Source organism: Podarcis muralis, chromosome 6 (genome assembly GCF_964188315.1).
Source record: "Podarcis muralis chromosome 6, rPodMur119.hap1.1, whole genome shotgun sequence".
Lineage (NCBI taxonomy): Eukaryota > Metazoa > Chordata > Lepidosauria > Squamata > Lacertidae > Podarcis > Podarcis muralis.
The window spans coordinates 66346331-66357754 of NC_135660.1; the positions used below are offsets into that span (position 1 = coordinate 66346331).

The following is an 11424-nucleotide window of genomic DNA, read 5'->3' on the forward strand; positions in this document are numbered from 1 at the left end:
GCAGGAATTGTGACGCACAGCTTTGATTTATACCAATACCTTGATAATCCAATCTCAAACCCTTTCAAGGAGACTTCAAAAGCATGGGAGAACATTCAAACAGGGGACGGGAACACTCCTTCCATCCCTTCTTCGCTGGCAGTTTTGACAAGCTTGGCAAGAGAGGGAGGAAGGGGTGGAGCAAGCTGTGTTTGTGCGTAGTGTGTGAATTATCTTTTATTCTATCTTTATGTACGATTTATGTGAGAGTTGCAGTGTAGTCTGTATTTGAAGGTAAAACCTAGCGCAATATAAAACTTCCAAAATAACAGAAGAGATCAAAATACAGGAAAATATATATATATGCATTTTATTAGTAAAGATACAAGGCATTTTTCTTCCAAGTGGACTCAACAGAAGATGGGGGGGGGAGAGACAAGCCCCATTGCTGTCTCCATCACTTTTAATGAGTTGGGATGTTAACTTCTGCAGCCAGGTGCCTCTCTGCCTGTATAGGCTGCCCTATACAATGTTGCTGGTTGCATCTATTGACTAAGTGCAATCATATGCATGTTGACTTAGAAGCAAGCCCCACTGAGTTCAGTGAGTCACATCCAAGCAAATGGGCATGGCATTATAGTTTCAGTGTATCAAAAATATCATCCCTAAACTCTCTGGAGATCAGTACTTCCTTCCTGCCCCCTAGATTATAATAATACATAGATTATGTTGATTAAAATCCTAGTAGTAGTATTATTAATAATTACATTTGTTTAACACCGCCCCCCATATCTGTAGATCTCAGGGCAATTCACAACATAAAATTACAAGTTTTCTTCTCCCTCTCGAATAGGCTATACAGGACGTTCAAGGACAGCAAATATTTATATATGTTGATGGAAGCCTGTTTAGGTGGAGAGCTTTGGACAATTCTCAGGGACAGGTAAGGGAAACTGCATCATTCCTTTGGATAGGAAATGAAATTCTTCCAGCATACTGAATGGTCACTCTGAAATAAGAATTAGTGAGAATAAACTACTGATAATAGGGAGAAAGTTAGTAACCAGCAGCATTAACATAATAGCACAACAAAGGGAAGAAGGGTATAATAATTATTTACCAAAAGTTACTTTTCTTTTGTCCTTCAAAAAAATTTCAGAAGTAAATTCCTAACCTTTAGTTAAAAAAATACAAAAAACCACACACACACACACACACACACACACTCAAATTGCAAGGTGCTGGGGTTTGTTTATTTACTTTAAAAAAACCCTTTGAAATGCTTGTAATTCTTTTTCTCTGATAGTCATGGTATATACTGCCATCTAGCTTTGAAAAGGGTTTATATTTTGCTTTTCCTCAGACCATCCATTAATATTACTTAGTAACTGAAACATTATGGTATCAAAACAGCATTCACCTCTGGAAATAGAAAAAGTTTCAGTAGATTTAAAGGTAATTTCCTGACCAGTTATAAGGCAGAAATAGAAATGTTAACCTATGATTGAAACTCAGCTTACATTGAAATTCAAGGTAGAAGCCGAATTTATATTGGGGAGAAATGCTTGGTACAATATTTAAATGGCTCGTAAATGATTGGATTTTTGAAACACTTTCTAAGCTTCAGCCGAGGGTTTAAAGTGCTCTCTTTAAAGTATTTGTGGGGAATGTAAGAGAAGAATAGTTCTTGAAAACAAGTTTGTACCTGCAGACTTTTTTTCTATTAATGGGGGGTGGGGGGCATACTGCAAACAGCTTGCTAATAAACAGTTTGGAGTATTATTCAAGAATTTAAGATCTAATATTTCCAATTCCTGAAATACAATGTTTGACAGCTGACTGTAATATATACCAATTATTTTCAACCTTGCGGTATGCTCGTGAGAATACTGTGGTATCAATACCTTTCTTTGTTCCCACTGGAATACTTTTATTTTTATTTTTAGTGCAGCATGTGAGGAAGATATTTGTGGCTTTTAAAAAATCATAAGCCTTCAACAACTAAGCAAACAAGCAAAGAAATATGATTCCATGATAACCTTACAGCTGTTTCACAGTAGTGTTTTTCTGGCAGCCAGTGGGGCTGCTGCAGTCAAGCCATTAAATATATGAAATATGCTTTCCTGACACCACAAGTCCTTTAGGTTGTTTTCATATGCATTACATGCTAAAAATGGTTGAACGATGCTTTCTCAGTTTGTAAGGTTTACTGCTGCCAGTGGAGATCAAAGCAATTACTCCACACTTAAAACCCTGTATGTAGTTACACAAGTCACCGCAATGTCCTCCAAATTACTTTTCAGCCATGCAAAAGCAAACCTTTCTTATAGTGCAGACCAAAATTAATCTGATGCCTACCTTCATAATGATGGAGCTTCTAGGTTCTTTGTGTCCCAAATCAGACATGCTCTGTGGTTCTAACTGGCCAGTCCCTGCTATTTTGATCCTTCCCTACAGGGTAAGGGAGGGGGGCAATTGTCACCTAGGATTTAGGTTTCTAAGGAAAATGGACAAAGTGGCTTATGAGTGTTTAGGGTGGTTTGTGAGAGATTAGCGATTGGTGAAGCCTTCTCTAGTATGACTTGTAACCAAGCTCAGCAACCAGGCTCAGCAATTTCCCCCTCCTCCATCCAAACAAAACTGGGGGATATCTAGGCTTATTCTGAACCCAATTACTAGTCAGATTATACTGCAGCATCCACTGTGTCATAACAAGGACCATTAACAGGGTCAGATTCATCCTCAAAATCCCCAAGAGGCCCCAGTACCCATTACCTGCTCAACTAGCAGGCATAGAAGGGAAGGGATGCCTCTTTGCTCCTTTTCACATCCAAACCCTCCAGCACCTGCAGCACACTTCTATATCAGTAGCCCTGTCTCACTGTATGTCAGATGGTAGGGGGATATAGCACTGGGCATCAGGAGATGAGCTGACTGGTTTAAGTTTATATCAGAAGAGAGAGTCCTTAAAATGTTATGTTTTGCCTCTCTGCTTATTCATACACTGGAGCTGGTGTTGTGTAATAGCTAAGACATTGAGCTATGAACCAGGGCTCAATTTTAACCTTTGTCATGAGATGATGTCAATTCATGGTGCCCATGGTGGCAAGTGGCCTTAGGTAAGTTGCTACTGTATTTCATTATCTGCAACATGGAGATTAAAAAAAAAACCAAACAGATGTGTTTGTTACAGAAACAATGCGTATGAAACGTTTTAAATACAAATATGTTCATGTGAAGCATAAATGTAAAGCACTGTTGATTTCTCAATCTTTCTCCTCTCACTTCTCACACCCCGTATCCCTGGTTGCAGAGGTTCATTTGAAGATTCTACAACCAGATTTTATACTGCATGTGTGGTAGAAGCTTTTGCCTATCTGCATTCCAAAGGAATCATTTATAGGGACCTCAAGCCAGAAAACCTCATTTTAGATCACCGAGGTTATGCCAAACTGGTGAGTACTCATGATGTTTTTCTTCCAAATAGCAATAAAATATTACATTGAGATGTGCACTGCATTGTAGTTAAGGGTCTGTCTCCTTTGCCATTATAATAAAATGCCTTCTCCAATGGGTTTATAACAGCCATAAAATAGTGCTTCTGGCTGAACAGCAGTACTCAGCTCTGTACTGCCAGGACAAATCAGTTTGTAAAAAGGAGTAGTGAAAACAAATTAATCTCACTGTTTCCGAATCTTAGACGAGCAGAAGTTGAAGTTCACAGTTGGTTTTAAATAGCCTTTGTGGCATTACGCTCGGAAATTTATTGTTCATACCACATGATTCCAGTACTAGATAAAGAGCTTGACATCTTCCCCAACATTTCATCCAAAGAAACACTGAATCTATAACGGCTCTTTTTCAATCTATACCTTTGTTATTTCTGCGAATAGTCTGTTATTTCAATCCCCTAGTTTTTGTGTGCTGTGCTACACTATTATCGATAAAAAAAATAATTAGGCCTTAGACATGCCTGACTTATTACATGCTGTTCTTGAAAGAGATCATCATGGCTGCAGATGGGACAATCGTTAAGGCTGATAGGAGTGCCTTTCCTTTTATGCTATAAACCATCAAGTGTTCAAGTACAAACCACACAGAATCACAGAGCTGGAGGAGAGGGCTCATTGCCCATCTAATCCAACCCCTGCTTGATGCAAGAAATCCAGAACTAAAGCGTTCCTAACAGATGGCTGATCAGCCTCTGCTTGAAGACCTCCAGTGAGAGAGAGCTCACCACCCATCTAGGCCATTAGTGCCATTAAGAAGCTTATTCTCATGTTGAGACAAAATCTACTCTCTTGTAACTTACCGTATTTTTCGCACGATTGGACGCACCGGACCATAGGACGCACCTAGTTTTTTGGGGGGGAAATAAAGGAAAAAATTTTCCCCTTTATTTCCCCCCCCCCCCAAAAGCAGGTCAGGGAAACCAAACCAGGTCGAGGAACAGCGGGATAGTGGCGCTGCGCCTCCCTGCTGTCCCCCGAGCTTGTGGGGCTGGCTGATGTCTGCCTGGCGCGCGGGGCGCTCTGCTTCAGGGCACCCTACCCGCCGGGCGGCAGGCTGCTATCCGCAGCGTGGGGAGCCCTGTGGGGAACTCCTGCAAGGCTCCCCACGCTGCGGATGTCTGCCCGGCGTGAGGGGCGCTCTGCTTCAGGGCGCCCCTCGCGCCGGGCAGCAGGCTACTATCCGCAGCGTGGGGAGCCCTGCGGGGAACTGCTGCAGGGCTCCCCACGCTGCGGATGTATGCCTGGCGTGAGGGGCGCTCTGCTTCAGGGCGCCCCTCGCGCCGGGCAGCAGGCTACTATCCGCAGCGTGGGGAGCCCTGTGGGGAACTCCTGCAAGGCTCCCCACTCTGCGGATGTCTGCCTGGCGCAAGGGGCGCTCTGCTTCAGGGCGCCCCACCCGCCAGGCAGCAGGCTGCTATCCGCAGCGTGGGGAGCCCTGTGGGGAATTCCTGCAAGGCTCCCCACGCTGCGGATGTGTTCCCGAAGCGCCTGGAGCTCTGCTTTCAGGGCGCCCGACGCTCCGGGAAGCAGGCTGCTATCCGCAGCCTAGTCTCCGCTAGCCCTTGCTGGCGCCCAGAAGCTTGGGGCGCGCTGAGCTCCGCACGCCCCAAGCTTCGGGATTAGCGCGGCGCTTCGCTAGCCCTGGGAGAGCCCCGCGACGTCGCGGGGCTCTCCCAGGGCTAGCGAGACCTTGCCGGCACCCAGAAGCTTGGGGCGCGCTGAGCTCCGCACGCCCCAAGCTTCGGGATTAGCGCGGCGCTTCGCTAGCCCTGGGAGAGCCCCGCGACATCGCGGGGCTCTCCCAGGGCTAGCGAGACCTTGCCGGCACCCAGAAGCTTGGGGCGCGCTGAGCTCCGCACGCCCCAAGCTTCGGGATTAGCGTGGCGCTTCGCTAGCCCTGGGAGAGCCCCAAGCTTCGGGATTAATGCAGCGCTCCACTAGCTGTGGGAGAGCTGGGTCTCCCACGGCTAGCGGATAGCTTCCTGAAGCCTGGAGAGCGAGAGGGGTCGGTGCGTGCATTCGCTCCATAGGACGCACACACATTTTCCCTTGCTTTTTAGGAGGGAAAAAGTGCGTCCTATGGTGCGAAAAATACGGTAACCCCAATACAGTGGTGCCTCGCAAGACGAAATTAATTCGTTCCGCAAGTCTCTTCGTCTTGCGAGTTTTTCGTCTTGCGGTGCACGGTTTCCCATAGGAATGCATTGAAAATCAATTAATGCGTTCCTATGGAAACCGCCTTCAGACCAGGTCCGGGGACAGTCTGTCCCCTGACCTCTTCTGAAGGCTGGGGGGGGGGGACAAGGGCTTTTCTTCCCACCCCCAGCATTTTAAAAAAACCCGGGACAGCGGAGGACTTCTCCGCTGTCCGGGGCGATTTAAAAGCCCCTGGGAAGGCAGGCAGGGGGGACAAAGACTTTTGCCCCCCGCCTGCCTTCAGAAGAGGTCCAGGACCTCTTCTGAAGGCGGGCGGGGGGCAAAAGTCTTTGTTCCCCCCCGCCTGCCTTCAAAAGCCTTCCGGGACAGCGGAGAAACGCACTGCGTTTCTCCGCTCTCCTGGGAAGGCAGGCAGGGGGGAACAAAGACTTTTGCCCCCCACCGGCCTTCAGAAGGTGTTCCTGCCCCGCCGCCCGGCTTCAGAGGAGCCTTCCGAAGCCGGGCGGCGGCAGGAGGTGTTCCCGCCCCGCCGCCTGGCTTCGGAGGAGCCTTCCGAAGCCGGGCCCGGCTTCGGAGGAGGTCCAAGGACAGTGGGGAAGACGCGCTGCGCTTCCCCGCTGTCCCGGAGATTTCCCTATGGGCTTTCGTCTTGCGAAGGAAGCCCATAGGGAAATTCGTTTTGCGAAGCGCCTCCAAAACGGAAAACTCTTTTGTCTAGCGGGTTTTCCGTCTTGCGAGGCGTTCGTCTTGCGGGGCACCACTGTAGAATCATTTTGAAACTAGGGACAGCTGAACCTGTTTAACACTGCTCTACATTATTTATTTACAGGCAAGCCCTGTTTTGCGTGGGGGGTTACATTCTGGGTCATTGCGTGTGTTGGTGGAGTGTGCATAAGCCCGCCCCCACCCCACCCTCTTCCTGATTCGGAAATGGCCCATGCGTGCATGGTTGCACACTTTTTGAATGCAAGCAAAATGGGAGTTGCCTGCATATGGTTAGCTCCTACATAAAATAGCCAATTGTGATGGCTGACGGATGGACAGATCAAGTAATTATTGACCATCTGCAAAACTTGAAGTCTTAAACAAGTGTTATGAACTCATTTATTTTGTTTTTGTACAAATCTTAAGTCTGAAAGATGTTCCTACATAGCTTTCTGTACTTCTGCTTTCTGTGACAGCCCTATATTCTCACTCTGAGTATATTCCCATGAAAGATTTCTTTCTGAACTGGTTTATTCTAAGCAAAGCATGAGCATCTCCTCAAGCCTTTGTGTCTGCATAATTGCTCTTTATTTTTTTCTTTCTTGATGGGTGTGTGAACTTTCATTCACAGGTCGATTTTGGCTTTGCAAAAAAAATAGGATTTGGAAAGAAAACATGGACTTTTTGTGGAACTCCAGAATATGTAGCCCCAGAGATCATCCTGAACAAAGGTCACGACATTTCAGCAGACTACTGGTCACTGGGAATCTTAATGTATGAACTCTTGACTGGCAGGTATGGGCATTGAATTGGAGCTACTGATAAAAATAGATCAGCAAATTAGAGAATATTTCTGCCTTTGTCACTTTGATTAGGAGCACTAGAGGTTCAGAGCTTGCATATGCAATGATTATGCACTCCCCCCCCCCCAAAAAAAAAGGTCTAAAAACTTATTGTTGAGGCTGCTCATTATTATTTTGCCCTGGTTCACAGTCAACATTCTAACAAATAAAGGGTATGGAACAGACAGCAGAAGGGGAAAGCTTGGACAACTGAGGTGCAGAGTTACAAATTTAAATCTCTTGGTTTCCATTCCTTGTTCTTCTGGCAGCCTTTTGTTGTTTTTTGTACAGCAAACACATATAAAACAGGTCTGTTTTTACACTTCTAAGAGAGGCAGCATAAGCATCTGTCAGGAATGATTTAACAGTGGGTGGCTAACCTGTTGCCTTTCAGAAGCATGGTCAGGGATTGTGGGAGTTGGAGTCCAACAACATCTGGAGCACCACAGCTTAGCCTTTAAAGCAGGCATCCACAATCTCGGCCCTCCAGCTATTTTGGGACTACAACTCCCATCATCCCTCACCACTGGTTCTGTTAACTAGGGATGATGGGAGTTGTAGTCCCAAAAGGGGACTGGACGGCCAAGTTTGGGGATGCCAGCTTTAAAGACAATGGATTCCTGTAAAGCACTTTGAATGCTAAGACGTGGTACCGAAACCATTTCTAATAACAATAGCACACCTTGTGTAATTTCCAGATATTGCAACTTCAGAATACTATGTAATTTGGTAAGCAGACAAATTATCACTTGTTGTCTAGAAATAATAGAATAGTCACAAAAAGTTATTCAGTTTTAACTCATGCAGGACAAAACAATTTCATGATGCTATGGTCTAGGTCCTCATTATTTTAGCATTAGCAAGCTACAATTCACAAAACATGCTAGAAAAATATTGTCCTCCGAAATATGTTTTGGCCATGGTTAGTGGCATATTTTTAAGAACACCAAAGGCCATTATTTAGCTAAACTGTTGTGCTAGTGGAATGTAAAAGTTAAAGGAAACAGTTGGGGAGTCATTAAGGCACCCTATCCTTTCCTTTTTGTATCCATGAACTTTAAGCACATAGGAATTCTGAACCAACCCCTTTTCTATCTCTCCCCTACAGGAGAGTTTTCAGAATTGTTGTGTGATAAAATCAGGGTCAAATATATGCATTTTAAAGTACCTTTGACTGTTCCTAGAATGGTGCACTTCTTCAGACCCTAATTCTCAGATTTTCCCAACATGATGCCTATATTGGTTTAATAAATCCATGTAGAACCGGAAAAGTATTCTCATGTTGCAAAAAAGCAAGATTTTCAAGTGAAAAATCATCCCATACATATAGCATGCAAAATTATATGAATACAGCATTATCGTAGTACCTGCTCTTGTAAAAAGGTGCAGTTATTTGCCAGATATATAGAAATAGGTTCATCAGTTTATAGATTTACAACTCAGAAGGAATGATGACAAGAGCTGTATTATCTTACACCAAAGAAACACAAAAATTCTGCATTCTGTCATAGTTTAAATAAATAGGCATATCGCATTAAAATGTGTGTTTCCCTGTGTTTAAAGTTGCAGAACTTAATATGTATTTGCTGCTGGTAACATGGGTATTGCTGGTTTTAAGGGCCTACACATCATTCTTTCCCATCCTGATGCCCTCCAGATGTTTTGGACTACAGTTTCCATAAACCCCAGCCATTGAGTAGTAGTCTACAACAACTGCAGGGCACCACAATGGGGAAAGCTCCCGTAGATGGTACAGCATCTAGTAACAGCACTAAAATCAGCTTGAACGTAACTGCTATATAATGAAAGCTCTTTCAGGAGTTTAACACATTTTTATTGCCTTATCTTACAACATTTGACGACATATTAAAACAGATTTTTAACTTTGGGTTTTTCTTTTCTTTTCTTTAGTCCACCATTCTCAGGCCCAGACCCCATGAAAACTTACAACATCATACTAAGGGGGATTGACATGATTGAATTTCCAAAGAAGATTGCCAAAAATGCTGCTAACCTAACTAAAAAACTATGCAGGTAACATTTTGTAGATTGCATTAGTTTTGTCAAGAAGGGAATGTGAATTAGCACCACAAGTTCTTGCTGTTTTGATGCTGGTTGTATTCTATAGACTTTTTGTGCATGTTTTGGTATTTGGGTTGGTCCTGAGGTACTTCTGAATAGATGTTGTTGTTGTTATCAATTCTTTTACCTGCCTTTCACCAGCAGGTCACAGGGTGGATTGCAACAACCTAATGTTCCGAATTAAAGGCAGTTATAAAGCATAGTACATTCACAATAATAGGGTGGGTCTTGAAAACACATCTCAGGTGCCAAAGGCCTGGGTGTAAATTAGACATGGTTGAGATTACAGCCTTAGAGTCATACTTGGAGTAGACAGTCCACTCTTTTGATTGTTAGCTCCCTTGCATGCTATTGAGAACAACAGTGGGATAGAGAAGGTTTAAATAAATAGAGGACAGTAGAGAATGGAATTACCTGCCAGCTTTTTCATTTCACTTTGTTGTGTGCTGGGGTGGTTTTTTTTCTTTTTCTTACAGGGACAACCCATCAGAAAGACTAGGGAACTTAAAAAACGGTGTCAAGGATATTCAAAAGCACAAGTACGTATGTTTCAGATGCTGAAAAGTTATTACCATCAGTTCACAGGACATTTTCCAGATGGTATAAGAAGCAACAGTCCTGCCCCAGTACTAAATGGAGGGAGAAAATTCTGACAGAAGCAAGGGCAACAGGAGAAGTATATACGCAGTGGTTAGGCTTTCTTTTAGTTTGAAGCTTGAAACAAGTTCATTGCTTATTATGAGGCATCTGCTTTGAATTTAAACCACTCTAGGTTTTTGGGGTGCAACCAGTATTTCTTTGTGCAGTCCCTATTCCCACTAATGGGAATTCAATGGACTTGAGCTTTATAACTCCTAAAACTGGGTGCCATTGGCTCTGTGAGCTATTTGCATTGAAACAAATGCATGGAACGTTGGTTAATATATTGGTGGTTTTTAATTAACAATATCTCAAAGAACATAATTTACATATTTTTAAAAAATACCAATGCAGGAATAGTTCCCACTCAACATATCATAATGAGGTGCCAAACATCATGCTTTCTGTATAGCACAAAGTCCCATTTTGTTTGACATTTACCATGTATACAGAAATGCCATTCTTGTTCCTATAGTGCTATATGCAGTGTGACTTTCCACTAGCAGAAGTGGTTGTGGGTGGTGCATAACGAGGCATCCCATTTTCACCACTCCCCCTACCAACTGCCACCCTCTATGCCATATCCCATACAGTTGTAGACAGTTCCCCCAACCCTCAGGAGACCTAACGGGGCTGGAAATCCTGCTCCTTGCCTTATATTATCATTTCCCTGTTTTTAGGTGGTTTGAAGGCTTTAACTGGGAAGGTTTAAGAAAAGGTACATTGACACCTCCTATAATACCAAGTGTGAGTATACCATTTATTCTGTTATTTGTTTATACGTGCTAGATTGGAACAGAGAATGAAGAAAGAAATTTGAAACACTCTCTGCTACAACAGCAGCCAGCTTTGGTTGAAAGCCCTGTGGGCCTCCAGCTATACTGGAGCTTATCTATATAAGCATGTTTCTCACCGATGCTGTTGTCAGGGGCATGCATTAAGAGTGCAGTTTTCTCTGACGTTGATGCATCAGAGCTTGTGCACATATGTAGAGATGGAGTCCTGGACTGAGATGTATTTCTAGAGACATTTTGTTTTCTTTTGATTGTAGTAAAGCTGCTTGTTCTTCTTTCCTAGCCAGTTTGCTTTAGGTCTCTTGTGCTTCGCCTTTACTCCTTCCTCCTGTCTCTCCAACATGCCTTTTATTTCCTTCCCAATTGCCAAGTTCCTGCGATTCTATACCAGTGCTAAAGGCTGTGCTTTTGCTGTCAGGCATATATCTACCACCTGAAACTGCTGTACTAACTCCATGCTAGTCCAAATGATAAACCAGGGACTAAGCAGAGTCAAAGCTGATGGCACACTCTCCCCAGCCCCCCCACCAAAAAAAGTACAGTAGTGCAAAATAGTTTGCTTTTGGGTACCTCTTCTTTAGTTGTAATCACTTCCTCTCCACCAGTCATACAAAGATTCCTCCAAACACAGTAGTTTATAAGTGACTGAACAGAAGCACAGCTGTTTCTGTACCAGAGCTCCAAACTTCATGGATGTACCTCCAGGTTTCAGTA

The 11424-nt window shown here is 43.9% G+C and overlaps 1 protein-coding gene and 1 long non-coding RNA gene across 9 annotated transcripts in view; one reads left to right on the plus strand and one right to left on the minus strand.

Moving 5' to 3' along the window:
- The window catches only part of PRKG1 (protein kinase cGMP-dependent 1), a 599721-nt gene that overhangs the window by 579058 nt on the left and 9239 nt on the right, over positions 1–11424 (plus strand). For all 5 annotated transcript variants that reach the window (XM_028729654.2, XM_028729658.2, XM_028729655.2 and 2 more), the window contains 6 exons: positions 833–922; positions 3293–3434; positions 6985–7148; positions 9107–9229; positions 9754–9816; positions 10597–10663. In XM_028729654.2, the coding sequence (XP_028585487.1) occupies positions 833–922; positions 3293–3434; positions 6985–7148; positions 9107–9229; positions 9754–9816; positions 10597–10663 (649 nt within the window). The remainder of the gene's footprint in view (positions 1–832; positions 923–3292; positions 3435–6984; positions 7149–9106; positions 9230–9753; positions 9817–10596; positions 10664–11424) is intronic.
- The window catches only part of LOC114597272 (uncharacterized), a 55835-nt gene continuing 45269 nt past the window's right edge, over positions 859–11424 (minus strand). For 2 of the 4 annotated variants that reach the window (XR_013393251.1, XR_013393249.1), the window contains 3 exons: positions 11281–11424; positions 9692–9780; positions 919–2430 (listed from right to left, as the gene is read on the minus strand). This is a non-coding gene — a long non-coding RNA (uncharacterized LOC114597272). Of the gene's footprint in view, positions 2431–9691; positions 9781–11280 lie in introns of all 4 variants that reach the window. The other 2 variants (XR_013393250.1, XR_013393252.1) reach the window with 2 other exon arrangements.